This window comes from Silene latifolia, unplaced genomic scaffold (assembly GCF_048544455.1).
Source record: "Silene latifolia isolate original U9 population unplaced genomic scaffold, ASM4854445v1 scaffold_156, whole genome shotgun sequence".
NCBI classification, from domain to species: Eukaryota; Viridiplantae; Streptophyta; class Magnoliopsida; order Caryophyllales; family Caryophyllaceae; genus Silene; species Silene latifolia.
In genome coordinates this window covers 226,567-242,884 of record NW_027413141.1, presented here as the reverse complement: position 1 = coordinate 242,884, position 16,318 = coordinate 226,567, and the positions used below count along the sequence as shown (strand labels likewise).

Below are 16,318 nucleotides of genomic sequence, written 5' to 3'. Positions count from 1 at the left end.
CGTTAGCAGAGTCGAAACCTGTCTGGTATTAAACCTGTCTTTCCCCTACATTACGGGTCAAAGGTCAATTTTGCGTACGCGTCTTGTCCAATGGCGTCACGCCATCGACAAACCTCCAAACTAAGTCAGAAGTCGTCTGTCTAGGCGTCACTATGCCAAAGTTGGCACTCGAGTCTAAATTCAAAGTCGTACACCAAGAGTTCATGCACAAGAGGTCATCCACGATCTTTAATGAACTCATAACCTAGTCACACCGTCGCGTCTTCACGACAAAACTGCCTTTTGTACATATGAGTCGTACTTGCCTTTGTTTGTGTAAAACCTTGCCACGACAAGTTATAAAGCCTATCGTTATGTCAAATAGGAATCCCTTGGGTGCCATCAATCGCCAACCAGAAACTCAAGAATCCGATCAATCTTTCCAACAACATGGTCCTTCGACTCCTAGCTACCGTGGAAAACTTGAGCACTCGTCTCTCCCAAGTTGAGGAAAAAATGATAACCGGGAATTCTCCCTCTTCCGATATTGAACAAAGGGTTAAGCTCCTTGAAAGCCGACTACTTGCCAACGACAAAACCAAAACTAGACGACCTTATATGTCCTTCCCTGATTTGGATATGCCTTATGCCACAGCCTTGGAAAGGATAACCTCCCAAGGAAAACTTCAACCAATTGGTCCAACTCCAGACTCTCTACCAAACAAGCGAGGACGTAGATAGGACGGAAAATTGTTTTGCCAATATCACCAAGGTCACAGACACGATACTGAAATGTGTCTCCCCCTAAAAGGTGCCATCCTTGATATGATCGAAAAGGGCGAGTTACCATTACCTCCCTCAACAAACAACAAAACCAACCCCCAAGAAAACCCTACTGGGCACAGCGAGGAATCTTCCCTAGACTGCTCTCATCTCATATCTCCTGACGATGAGAAAATTCATGCAATTGACGAAGATGGCATACAAAGTGCTATAATGATGCTCTCCGTCTCCATAAACAACATATTCTCAAAGTTGCAAGTTGCTATCGATGACTTGAACACTCGAGTAGCTAATTTGGAGGAAAGGTTTGGTAGTACCGAAAATGAACCTGACCACCAAGGAGAAAACCGACCCTCCATTCACCAGCCAACAACTGTTGAAAATGAGGAGTCATCCAATGGTTCCCACATCCATGAACCCACCAACAAAGAACATGAAATCACCTCACCAAGATCCCCTTCAAAATACCAAGAAACATCCCAAAAACTTCCCATTGACAATGACCAAATCCTGCTTCCGCCCAGGATTGACAAAAACCAAAACAAAAACAAAACTCACAAAAACATCCCAAGAAACACCAATGTTGAAACCATGGGAAAACATCAAAGGGTATTCACAGATCTGGGAATAACATATGGCACCGCTCTGGGGATACTTGTTTCAGAAGGAATGCTGCAACCCATTGGTCCGACTTCGGACCCACCTGAACACAAAAGAGCCCGTTCATGGAACGAAAATGTCTATTGCCAATATCTTAAAGGCAAGAGCCATGACACCGAAGCCTGCTCAAAACTAAAGCATTCCATTTAAGATATGATTGAAACTGGCAAGATCATAGTTGCACCTCTCAGTCAAGACAATCCTCCTGAATGTCTCAAATCAAACAGCAAGGTTGAGCGTTCTCACAGGACATTCACTAAACTCAACACAACCTATGCCACAACTCTTCAAAAGCTCATGACTGAAGGGAAGCTACAACCAATCGGGCCCACTCCGGACCCGTCTGAAAGCAGGTAATCCCGTTTCCGGGACGGCAGTGCTTATTGCCAATATCATCAAGGGAATGGTCATTACACTGAAACATGCTTCAAACTGAAACATGTTATTCAAAATATGATCGACAATCATGAACTGATAGCTTCATCCCTATGCCAACAAAGTGATGAAGACAACCCTAATGAACATCTCTTTCTGCAAGGAGATAAAAGCCTCATCGACTATTGTCCTCATATCATCCCCAACAACGAGAGTGAATTGATCAAGTGGATCAATACTCTAGACCAGACATTCAAGCCGCTGGATGCTGCGAAAGAAATCTTCGAGGAGGAACATGATGATTAGGAGTTCGTATCTACGATTAAATCCGAGTCCGAGTCCGAGTCTTAGGCTTTCTCATATCTATCCTAGTGTCTGTCCTTTTATTCCTAAGCGACAACTGGGGGCTGTCCCCCATGAGTCACATGTATTCATCGAGTCTGTGCTAACATCTTATTTATCTGAATAAAAGCACAATTTCCAGCTATCATATATTCTCCTCTTTACCATTTCCCGTTGACAATGAGAATTGATTTGAGAATTGATTTAAAACGAACAATATGTTCCAATTCAATGTGAGTACACTCGAGTGACGTTCCGTACCGAGTAAGCGTAGGACTCGAAACTCCGTGTCCATTTTCTTTACCTATTCCATGTCTGTCAATAGAAACCTTTCATTAGCGCCCTATTTAGAACGAGCTTCTATCAAAGAGATCCTACGACAAACCTAGATAACAAACCAGGACATCTCTTTGTTCATGTTCAATGACAGAAGGCAAGCCCATTCCCCACAAAAAACATCCCATCACCAATTATCAACCTTTCACCAACGGGTACATCCCCGTCTGCACCTTTACCTGCCTCGAACGAAGGACGGCAAAGAACCAATAAACCAAAAGCCAAAGCGAAAGGCCAAAATCAATAGCCCAAGCCAAAAGCCATTCGGCCAATAACCATTCATCCAAAGCCACAACGAAAGGCCAAAATCAAAGGCCCAAGGCAATATCCATTCACTCAAGGCCGAAGCCAAATCGAAAGCCTAAGCCCAAAAGCCATTCAAGCCAACAGCCATTCACCCAAAGCCAAAGCTCAATGCCAAAATCAAAGGCCCAAGACAATAGCCATTTACCCAAAGTCAAAGCGAAAGGCCAAAGTCAAAGGCCCAAGCCAATATCCATTCGCCCAAAGCCAAAGTTCAAGGCCAAAGCAAAAAATAAAGCCGAAATCAATTTGCTTAAAGCAAAAAATCCAAAGCCAAAGGCTACTCACCCAACGTCAAGGCTAAGACTCAAGCCAAAATCAAAACAAAACAAGATTGAAACCCTTTTCCCAAAAAAGCCAAAATCCAAAGAAAGCATCCAACACACAAAATCCTGGACAAGTGAGTCCAAAATATCAAGTCCAGGACCAACAAGTCCAAAGCCTAGACCAACGAGTCCAACACATCAAATCCCGGACCCACGAGTCCAAAACACCAAACACTAAAACCTCAACCAAAACTCCTTCACCCCTAAGTCCTTCTACAGACTGTTACAAGGAGACCTATCTAGGATCCTGGGGATTCCCCTCGAGATCATAACCAACATCGCTTCACCCCTAAGTCCTTCTAGAGACTGTTGCAGGGAGACCTATCAAGGCTTCTGAGGATTCCCCCTCAAGCTCGTAATATCATACCTTAACCTTTAAGGTCCAGACATGGAAATCTGATCCCATGTTATTTACCAACCATTTCGTGCTCAGGCCACATCAAGGCGGAGACCCCATTCCGCACCACACTACAACCCGTTACCCTTCGGCCTAAACACCACAAAATTCTTGCTCCAGATTTTTATCTGTTAAGCAAACCCATTATTACCAAGCTCCACATTCCCTAATGTTGAAGCCATTTTTCACCACAACCCCACGGAGTCCTCGAATGCTTTGCTATCGAGAATGGGACATACCTAATCTACCCTTAGAGTCCACTTTTTAGTGTGCTCAAATGATAAGGAACATGTACACAAATTACACCTCTTCGATTCATGATCAAGAGGTATTTATCTCCAATCAACTTTCGAGTCACCAAACGAAATTCACCGTCGTGACCCTGAACTCCAGATTTTTATCTGTCAAACAAACCTTTTATTACCAAGCTCCACATTCCATAATGTCGAAGCCTTTTTCACCCTGACCTAGATACAGAGTCCTCGAATGCTTTGCTACCGAGAACGGGACATAACTAATCTACCCTTAAGGTCCACTTTTTAGTGTGCTCACATGATAAGGAACATTTTTACAAATTACACCTCTTCGATTCATGATCAAAGAGGAATTCTCTCAAATCAATTTTCGAGTCACCAAACGGAATTTACTGTCGTGACCCACACACTTTAAGGTCCTAACAACTCGCTTAGGCACATGTTCCGAACTACGATCTGGTTTGATTTTACACCACGTGAATACGTAGGCAGTCCTTCAAGGACACAACCATACACCTCAAAATCACTTCAAGGTCCTAACAACTCGCTTAGGCACACATGCAGAACTACGATCTGGTTTGATTTCGCAAACACGTGAATACGTAGGCAGTCCTATTACGAGGGCACAACCACACAACCACACACATTAAATTTTCAAACCTTCAATTTGCAACCCATTGCACACACTCAGAACTACGATCTGGTTTGATTTCGCACACACGCGAATACGTAGGCAGTCCTATTACAAGGGCACAACCGCATACTCCCTTCACAACATTTCCAATTTTCAATCCTCAATAACCAGCTCAGAACTACGATCTGGTTTGATTTGCACACACGCGATTACGTAGGCAGTCCCCAACAGGGACACAACCGCATACACCTATTTCAATCTCAACCATTAACATCAATCCTCAAAAGCGGCCCATCCAGCTGCAAAAATTAATCTCTTTACCGGGGGCTTCTTCTTTAAGACGTCGCCCACTCCTGGTTTAGTCAAACTCACACCTTCTCACTCTAGGGGCTTCTCTTTCGAGACGCCACCCATCCTTTATCCTCAAACATCTTTTGAGTCTCAACTACAGTCTAAAAAAAACCGCCCATAGTCTAGTGCTCGGTTCGGATGATGATAAGGTATTGGTTCCGCCCTACGAATCATGAGAAAGGATCTTAAGTAAGCAGACAGGGGCAAAAGATGTCTGGAGAAGATAATCAATTCATATTCCCCAGCCGAGCGGACCTTTTATTCCACCCTTTCTTGGCTCAGGAGTTGCGCACACATAAGCAAAGTCTGTCAGAGTCACCCCCGTGTCGTGTCGATACTGGGTTTGTATCACGTTCACGACTGCCCATTTGTCAGTCTGTAAATATTCGTCTGTGTGAGTCAATGTCGCAACGGTCACGTGTCTCCAATTTATCAAATCACAGATCTATGAGTAACAAGACTCGCCTTTAAGCTTCACAACATTCAAAACTTCTATCTCCCTTCGCATGAGATAACACATGCTAGTTGCTTATATGCTAATTGTTCACATGCTTATGTGCTTATGTGCTTATATGCTTGCGTGCCTACATGCGTGTCTATGCGACTGCAGATTTGTGTGGCCACTAACCATACAGATAATCTTGTGAAGACAAACTCACTCCAACTGAGTACTGGGTTCTTCCCAACAATTGACGACCCGTCAAGTCCAAGGGCTTTAACCACATCAATTACATGGCTTATGCTACCTCCCAACGAGCAGCAACTCATATCCGCGGCGAGTCCTGAGAAGTTTCTAACTCCCCAGCGAGTGCCGATTTTCAAATGGAAGTCACACAGGCTATTTTCACAGTCGATCATTCGACCATAGATGGCTGGCGAGCCTTACAACGCATATGGCTGGCGAGCCTTTGTCCGCAAACAATATATAACTCAAGGACGCATCCCAAAGATGCCTCGGGTACGACTTCTTTTCACAAGCTGGCGAGCCTTTGTCCGCAAACAAGGTACAACTCAAGGACGTATCCCGAAGATGCCTCGCGTACGACTCCTTGTCACAGCTGGCGAGCCTTTGCACGCACACAAGATACGACTCAAGGACATATCCCGAAGATGCCTCAGGTATGACTCCTTTCTATGGCTGGCGAGCCTCAAAACGCATCGCCTTTAACACCAGCTGGCGAGCCTTTGCACGCAAAAGATTCAAGGACGTATCCCGAAGATGCCTCAGGTATGATTCCTTCTTATGGCTGGCGAGCCTTTATACGTAGTCTAATGGACTTTAAACTACCCGAATCGGAAGTCAACAGACTTTAAACTGTTCCCGATGGCAGGTCCTTGACTCGAATCCGCGAGTCACCTCGACGTCGCCCTTCCCGACGGCAGGTCCTTGGCTCAAAACTTTTTGAGTCACCTCGACGTCGCAATGGTCTTCAGGTTATAATCTTCGATTGACCTGGAGATTATACTTTGACTTTCGCCCTGTCCAAGCCTCAGTCAAAGTTGGGGCTCTGTAGATACCCAGTATCTGCACCTCCCAAAAACCACCCGATGATGATCGGACTATAATGTGTTTTTGATATGCGTGCGTGGATTGGCTATACATAAGATGGTTTAATGCACTAATCAGATATGAAAAATGATTTCATAAATGGTTTTCTAACTTCATTTGCATTAAAATAACACTATTTAGAGTTAAAACCGTCTTCGGACCCAACACCGACTCAGAAACCCGCAACTCGAGTCAACCTGAGTCAACCCGAATCAAACCCAATCTCGAATGTCGAAAATAATGCCATGAATGTTTTCATCATGTCATTTCCATTAAAATGACCCTAATTAGAGTCAAAACCGACACCGAGCCAAAAATCGACTCCAAATTCAAATCCTGACTCACACGGGTCAAACCTGAGTCAAGCACACAAAACACCTACCTCAAGTAACACCAAAATCATCTTATTAGATGCCCATATTGTTACACGACATCCTATATGAATACCACATATAAAACCAACCAAACAATGGATGGAGAATTGGCCACGTCCAAATTGAAAAGGACAGGGCACCCCATTGCATAGCAGGCTTGCTCGTGCCTCAATGGGGTGTCTCCTTAGCCTCCAAGCAAAATCGACCGACCTACCATCCTACATTTCTCTATAAATACCACCCTTCACACACCATAATCTTCACGCGAGAGTCCGCCCCCTCACATCTCCCTTAAACTTCTAGACCCGACTTCCTAAGTCACAAAATCGACATGTGTTTACGACCTACCGATCGTAAACATAAGCCTTACACATATTTTTGGTACCGTCGCCGTGCATTCGACCGACCCATTTGACCAACTCAACATTAATCAACATGTTTTAATCAACATATTTTCAAAACCAAATCCTTTTTTAAGGCACTCTTTTAAAGTTCTTTGATCGCGATTAGTCACAACGAGAAAACCGTGTCTAAAGTCGTCTACTTCGCAAACATCAAAATACGTAAATTTGAGGGTGTAAATATCTCACTTTAATTCATGTCTTTACTGTTTTGATGAGTTTATAAGCATAATAATGCATAACACGATTCAAATTTAGGTTAGACGAGCCAAAACCGAGTTTTGGCCTGAGACAGGAGCTTCTTGCTATGCAGGGAGGCTCGCGCCTCTTGTAGGTGCCCAGGTCAGACTCATCTGTGTTTGTTCTCGTCTTTCCTCTTTATTTTATTTCTTATTTGTAATCGGTTTTTACCATCTTAAATCGTTTTTATGACAAACTTTTTAATCATAAATCATAATCACCCTTGGTTCTTAATTACCATGACGGTTAAATCCGTGTCTCGGTGATATTAATTAGTTAATTACATTTTAAAGGACATCCTTTTCTTTTATTTACCATTTTAATTCATTTTTATGATACATGTTTTGACCATTACAAAAATCATCCTTGGTTACTTATACCATGACGGTTTATTCCGTGTCCCGATGATATTGTTGGTTAATCACATTTTAATGGGTATTTTAACACCCTTTTCTTTTATTTACCATCTTTCTCATTTGTTTACATTTGTAAATATATTAGTCATAATTCATAATCATCCTTGGTTGTTTATACCATGTCGGTTTAATCCGAGCACGATGACAAACTTGACTAATTACAAAGAAATGAACTTAACATGATTAGTTCAAATCAAACATTTTGCATTTTTATTTGTAAACTATGCTTTTCAAACTTGCAAATCCAACAACGAATATTACTAACATAATAGTAATTATTCCGAGTCATGCAAATCATGCTTGTAAACATTTATCACAAATACGGTTATAAATAACCTTTTCAACAACGTTTTAAATAACCTTTTTTTTTACAACTAGGAGACGCCTTCTTGGCTCGCCCACAAAGAGGTTCCTGTTTTTACATTTTAAAATCTGGGCAGAGTCCCTTACCTCGCCAATAGGCTCGCGCCCCAAAGGGGCTGCCTGGCACTGTTCTGCCCTGTTTTGGTACTTGTCTAGGACGATCCCGACTACGGTTAACCCGTATACATGACGGTTCAGATTGACAAGTTTACGTGTTTTTATACTTTGTCATTTGACACCCTTTTTCAATAAATGGATCGTGTTAAGCATCATAACCCGAATTTGGTAAATGGATGTTTAATTTTCGTTTTCACATGCAAATCAATTTAAATCCAACTTGACATCTTATGCCTGATACTTGGATTAACAAACCGACTTAGAAAGCTCACATGTTAGGTTAAACTTTTGGATGTGCATTCATGCATTTACCGTTTTATCAACTCTTGCACTTAAACAACCACGATCGATCAGTAGAGGCCGCTAACGCGGGCGGGATTGGGTGTCCGATTAAAGGGCTTCCCAATACATACCCTCACCTCTTACTCAGAACCTTTGGATAGTGGATGGCCTTATCCAGGGCGCACGAGAGTTATTTTAGGCATAGAATGCTAAAAGGGGGACGAGTCCTTATCTTTAGTACATATGTCAAACACTGCTTTGTGCTTCGTTTGACCGAAGTATAAATTGGATTTTTAACGGGTTCCAAGCATCCCACAAATGCTTGGTGGCGACTCCGAACATCTCAAATCGTTTCGAGACCTTTACCGAGACGAAACCGACCGATCTAAAGCGATCCGGTCAAAAGCATTTTTACGCCGCCGAGCGTGGCTTTCAAAAGACCGCTGTATGTCCACAGATTGGCTTGGCGTGCAGGTGGCCCGTGACTACGGACCGATAGGTGGCCCAAATCTGCAGACCGAGACGTGGCCCATGTCCACACTTACTCACTATTATTAATTATAAATGTCATAATTAATTTATTAAAATGCTCAAGTTACAATTATAAATTCTACTAAAATACGGGGTATTACAGTCTCCCCCCCCCCTCTTAAATAGAACTTCATTCCGAAGATCGCTCAAATCACCCACACTAGCCGAATAAACACCAACAATAAACACCAACGACTTGGACAAACTTCGTATCAAATAACACACTTTAACTAATAACAACCCATCAAAATATAATAAAATACGAGGTTCTACATCATATCCTCCTAAAAAAAGTTACGTCTCCGTAACCAACTAATTTAATAAAAAAGATTAGGGTAATTGTCCCTCATAGCAGCTTCAGTTTCCCATGTTTCTTCCTCTACATTATGATTGGTCCACAAAACCTTCACTAAAGGTGTCTCTCCATTCCGAGTCTTTCTCACGTTTCTATCCAAGATTTCCTTAGGACCTTCAACATATGACATTTGCTCATTTATCTCCACTTGCTCAGGCTCCAATACATGAGTAGGATCACTCACATACTTCCTCAGTTGGGAAACATGGAACACATTATGAACTCTGTCCAAAGCTGGAGGTAGTGCTAATCGATAAGCTACCTCTCCAACTCTGTCTAAGATCTCATATGGTCCAATAAATTTCTGACTCAGCTTACCTCTCTTCCCAAACCTCATCACACCCTTCATAGGAGACACTTTTAGCAACACTTTGTCCCCTACTGCAAATTCTATCTCACTTCTCTTCAAATATGCATAACTCTTTTGTCTATTCTGCGCAACTCTCATCTTTTGCTAAATCACCTGTACTTGCTCCACCATTTCCTGAATCATTTCAGATCCCAACACCACTACATCTGCCTTATCATCTAAACAGACCAGACTCCTGCACTTCCTCCCATATAACGCCACAAAAGGTGCCATGCCAATGCTGTTCTAAGAAAATTAGAACAAATCCAACCTCTCCTCCCACGATCCACCAAACTCCATTACACTGGCTCTCAACATGTAATACTCGTAATTTTATAAAGTTTAATTAGCATTTTATATTTTATTATGAGTCGGGATTATTAAGTCCTTCATAATATTTGAGTCCCTAAGTCCTTATTAGAGCCATAGGATCTTCTAAATGAACCGTCTGGATGAAGGGAGTAATATAGGTTGATTAGGCGTTGGAAAAAAAGGAAAATAGGGTTAGCATGAGAGAGAGAGTTGTGTCAGGGGACAAAGCTATTACCCACTGTTTACTTCTCAACATGCATGTACTTTCTATAACACTTCCTCAACACAATATCAGCAACCACCACCAAAATTAAAACACACAAAAAAAAAACATCAAATTTTTTCCTCTCTTTCATGGCGATAACATCCCAAAAACCGCGCTTCAACAAAATTTAAAATCCCGTTTCAACAAATTTGAAAATGCCAAAAAGAACAACAATTTGCTAGCTCGCGATAATCTTTCATGGTCATAATTTCTAGCAAATAAAGTAATTTTTTTTTATCCTACAATTTTCAGCATATCAAAGGTACACGAAGTTCCTGAGTCAACAACAACAACAAGCCTGATAAAGTGCGTACTCCAACATCAACAATGGCTGACATGCAAATTGTAACAGTGATCGATGGTAATTATTAACATCTAATAATTCTTTTATCTGTTTATGTTTTATAAATCTAAACTCTCTATATTAAAAATGAAATACTTGAAAACAATGAAGATACACACATTGGTCATTAAAGTTACAGTAGAGTGTAGAGCAGGTTTTGTGCTGTAACCTAATTCATGTACAGTGTAAAATTCTTGAGATCAATGAGTATGTAGTTAAAAAGAGTGAATTGTTTGTATTTTGGTAATAGGTTTAAGTTTGACTTTAGGTTAAAAAGATTACATTTTTTCCCGATAGAATTTACATATGAACACGTGTGTTTGAAAATACGCTTTTTGTTACTTGAAATTAAACATATTTCAGTTAAAATTACAGTTTCTGAAATTAGAGTTACATCATGGAAAAGATAAAACTATTCTATTGCAGTAATGGATAAGTTACACTTTAATTCACTGAAGTTACAATTTTCTTGATTAAAGTTACACTTATTTGGGTCATCAGATAAATGTTTCCTATGCTGATTCCTTAAAGTACATCATACATTTTAAACTGTAATTTGCCACAAATCTTTGGAATTACACCATTGTCGACTAAAGTTACATTTCCTTGACTAAAATTATGCTTTGTTGAAATTACACTTTTATTCACTTAAATTACACTTATTATTGTTAAAATTACACTAATATTTGGAATTACAACATTGTTGTCTAGAATTACACTTTTATTCACTGAAGTTACACTTTTGTTTGTTAAAGTTACACTAATCTTTGGAATTACAACATTGTCGACTAGAATTACACTTTTATTCACTGAAGTTACACTTTTGTTTGTTAAAGTTACCCTAATGTTTAAGTTACACTTTAGGTTTAGATGACAGTTGTACTTTTTGTTGTCTTCTGTTTAAATTACAATTTTCTTTATTAAAATTACATATTTGTTGGCTAAGATGAAGCTTGTGGAGAATATTGTTTGAACCATTGATAGATACTGCTCAGGACAATAGCAAAAGAAAGCCAAATGAGGAGGAATTTTGCAGGGTAGTAGAAGAAAAGTTTACACCATATATTGGGTAGGAATTTTTGCAAATCGAGGAAGCAGTGACATTCTATAAGATTTATGCAATTGCTTGCGGTTTCGATGTACGGAAATACACGACCAAAAGATGGCGTGACGGGGCAATCAAGTCAAAGCTGTTGGTTTGCAACCGAGAGGGGTTCAAATATAAAAAAGAAATAGAGAGAAGTGGGCGTCAGGATTGGGTGTAAAAGCACAAAGTCAGGCGCATGGGATGCAAAGCAAGGATTAGACTATTTATGAAGAATGAGGGGTTATTCATTGATCGCTTTCATGCAGGACACAACCATGAGCTCATATCAGCCAGGGACAGAGAGTTTTAAAAGCTGTCATGCAACTTAACAGATTATCACAAAATGATTATCCTTTATAATTATAGGGGAAGTGCTTGAGGTAGTCTTTGGCTCTCTATTTATGACACCAATCTATGGAATTACACTTTTATTATCTAACATTACACTTTTGCTTATTAAAATTATACTTATTTGGAATTACACTTTTGTCTGTTAGAATTACACTTTGTTCTATTAAAATTAAACTTATTTATATTGTGCTGAAATTACACTTTTGATTGTTAAAATTACACTTTTGTCTGTTAGAATTACACTTTTTTATAATAAAGTTACAGTTATTTATATAGTGCTGAAATTTCAGTTTTTATGTTACAGTTACACTTACGTATATCATTCATTTACAGCTGAAATGCAACTGAACTGATTATCAGAAAATCATTATCCTTTATAATTATAGGGTGTGTCATCTAGTTAGCCTTTTATTACAACTACACTTATTTGGAATTACACTTTTGTCTGTTAGAATTACACTGTTTTCTATTACAGTTACACTTATTTATTTAGTGCTGAAATTACACTTTTGATTGTAAAAATTACACTTTTCACTGTTAGAATTACACTTTTTAATATTACAGTTACCTTCATTTATATAGTGCTGAAATTACACTTTTAATTATTAAAATTACGCTTTTGTCTGTTAGAATTACATTTACATTTTGTTGAAAGTACACTTTTGTAAACTATAATTACACTTTTATTGCTCAAAATTACACTTATTTGGGGCATCATAAAGATGTTTCCTATGCTGATGCCTTACAGTATATCATTCATTTATAGCTGAAGATAGGAGCAACGAAGACATACAAAATGTTGAAAGAACACGTAAATGGTTTTGCGAACATTGGAGCTAGCCTAAATGATTTTAAGAATTTTCACAGAAATGTGAAATGTTACATTCATGAACGGGATGGCCAATTGTTCATAGATCACTTTAAGGAAATGACTGTAAATAAGGAAGGGTTCTTCTTTGACTATGATGTTGACTCTGACGGTAGCTTGTGTGGGAAATAATCTGTATACTTCCCTTAATTTAGAAGGATTATAACGATTTAACAAAGATGATCAAAGGTCATAAAATAAAATACATAAACAAAAGTAAAAGATTCGCCTATTAGTTGCACCCAAGATGATCTGAGATATGCCCTTCGATTATGCTAGAATCGATCTAAAATTTTCTGTAAAATTTAGTTGTTTTTGTGTTCTTGTGATGAGAGAGAGAAGGCCAGGTCAAGAAAAAGCATTAGGGTAGAAATAATTCTCTACCTTTCTTTTTATACAGACCGAAACTTGAAGTCAATTAGGAAAGAAAGAACTCTCCTAATTTTCGGCCAAGTGAACCGTGACAAGGAGTATTTTATCCTTATTTTTGGTCTTTCCAAAAATATATAATATGTGTTGAATTGTCATCTAGTGAGGATCGAACCCATGACCTCTTGGTATGTGTACCCTCACTATTACCACTATGACACATTCAGCTTGTTGATATTAAATACAACTGATTATATTTAATTACGAATTAACAGATTAATTCGTCCAAGCTAACATTATATATATTTAATTAAATATAACTTATTATATTTAATTTACGAATTGACAGATAATTCGTCTCAACTTAATATTATTTAATTTTATTAAATAATTATCTCATCAAAACATTGACTAACTTTTTAGTCATTTTGGGCATCAATGTGATTATATTTCTATAACCACATTTCTCAAACACATCCTATTGGTGTGACCTTTAGGGACCAGTTGATCACCGCCATCTGTATGATAATAACATCAAACTTTCTAGCAAGCCAACCGTTATTAGGTAAACGTTAATCAACTGATTAAATATACAAAGTATACCCTTGTGAACCTGTAAGAGATTTACAAATGTTATCACACTAATTTGTGGAGGACACAAGCTCCAACAAACTCCCACTTTTCCTCACAAGTGTATGTGCGATAACCGATTCTCATATCCTTTAAAATTTCTCCCACTCAATGTAAAACAATTTGCAAATCCGAATTCACAAAGGTCGTATTTTACAAGCGATCAGTATCAAGAGTGGTTTTCCCGACTAGAGAGTAACTTAACTGATAAACGAATCAACAATCGAGCATGGCCATGCATTTCAGTTATAACTCCTCGAGTGGCCCTGAGAAATAACTATACCTGATAAGGGTTGGATATTTTCCTCAACTCGAATCCTGCAGATGTAAGCACAGTATGAAATGACCCAGAAAAAATCTACTTAGCCCCAGTTACGGTAGACCGTGAGAAAGAAACCAAAGTCACCCAAAAACTGCCTTAATCTCAAGAGACAGTTGATAGTCAAAAGAATCGACTCTAGAAACACAATGGATGTCCTATCACGACCTGGCACCGAATGTTTTTAAACATTTAGGACTCCATTACGTTGTCACAAAAAGTTGTCCTACGAGGTATCGTCATAATCTCGTATCTGTGATCGATTAGTCAACCGTTGAACTTATGGCTCGTTGAACCCACCATCAAACGACTGCACAATATAATAGCCGGAGTTATCAGCTCACATTGGCGATTACGGACCAAAACAAATATAATGTAATTCAGTTCACTTTGTGGCGTTCAATGTTGTCAGTACAATCCACATGAAAGACAAAATATTATATATATAAAACGATGAAGTTATAAATAATATATGAAAAAGATAATGTATCAAATCCATAATCAAGTACTACAACTCTGGAACATGTTTAATTCCCATGGAATTAACATGCCCTATATGCTTATCATAATTCAACGGTTTGGTGAGAGGATCCGCGATGTTATCATCCGTCGCAATCTTGTCAATCACTATCTCTTCTTACTCCACGTAATCACGGATCAGGTGAGCCTTCCGAAGTACATGTCTAGATTTGTTGCTAGACTTTGGCTCCTTATCCTAGAAGATGGCACCTCTATTGTCACAATAGATGGTGATCGGGTCATTCGAACTAGGAACTACCGAAAGCCCTTGTAAGAATTGACGCATCCATATCGCTTCCTTTGCTGCCTCCGAAGCGGCATAGTACTCGGATTCAGTAGTAGAATCTGCTACAACACTCTATTTGGAACTCTTCCAGCTGACCGCAACACCATTAAGAGTGAAGACGAACCCGGACTGAGATTTTGAATCGTTTTGATCCGTTTGGAAGCTAGCATCTGCGTAACCGGTTGCGCATAGCTTAGTATCGCCTCCATAAGTCAATACCCAATCCTTAGTCCTCCGTAGGTACTTGAGGATATTTTTGACTGCTATCCAGTGTGTTTCACCTGGAGTCTTTTGGTACCGACTCGTCATACTCAATGCATATGCCACGTCTGGACGTGTGCATATCATGGCATACATGATCGATCCTATTGCAGAAGCATAAGGAACACGACTTATGCGCTCAATACCTTCAGGCGTCGTGGGTGACTGATACTTGCTCAACTGCATCCCAGTCGTCATAGGAAGGTTCCCCTTCTTGGACTTGGTCATGCTGAACCTCTCAAGAACCTTATCTAAATAAGACTCCTGACTAAGTGATAACGTTCGTCGTGATCTATCTCGGTAGATACGGATTCCCAAAATACGTTGTGCCTCACCCAGATCTTTCATCTAGAAATGGTTCTTCAACCATTCTTTAACCGAAGAAAGGAGAGGAATGTCATTCCCAATCAAGAGTATGTCATCGACATACAATATCAAGAATACAATCTTGCTCCCACTCGACTTGATATATAAGCATGGTTCTTCGACCGATCGAGTGAAACCATACTCTTTTATCACTTGGTCGAAACGATGATTCCAACTCCGAGAAGCTTGCTTAAGTCCATAAATGGAACGCTTAAGCTTGCATACTTTCTTAGAATGTTTAGGATCTATGAAACCTTTGGGTTGCACCATGTACAACTCTTCCTCCAAATAACCGTTTAAGAAGGCGGTTTTTACATCCATTTGCCAAATCTCATAATCATGGAATGCGACAATCGCTAAGATTATCCGAATGGAACGTAGCATGACTACAGGTGCAAAAATCTCATCATAATGCAATTCTTGCACTTGAGTGAAACCTTTTGCCACAAGTCGTGCCTTATAGATATCTGGTTGCGCGTCTACAGAACGCTTTATTTTGTAAAGCTATTTGCACTGTAGAGGTTTTACCTTATTAGGTAAATCAACTAGATCCCATACGTTATTCTCATACATGGAGTCCATCTCGGATTGCATGGCTTCGAGCCATAGCTTTGAGTCGGAACAG

The 16,318-nt window shown here is 39.6% G+C and overlaps 1 protein-coding gene across 1 annotated transcript; it reads right to left on the bottom strand.

Annotated features, from left to right (window-relative positions):
* Positions 1–9,330: 9,330 nt before the first annotated feature.
* On the bottom strand, positions 9,331–9,816 carry LOC141637891 (uncharacterized). Its single transcript, XM_074447298.1, has one exon. The coding sequence runs from the start codon at positions 9,814–9,816 to the stop codon at positions 9,331–9,333; it is 486 nt and encodes a 161-aa protein (XP_074303399.1).
* Between the last annotated feature and the right edge of the window lie 6,502 nt (positions 9,817–16,318).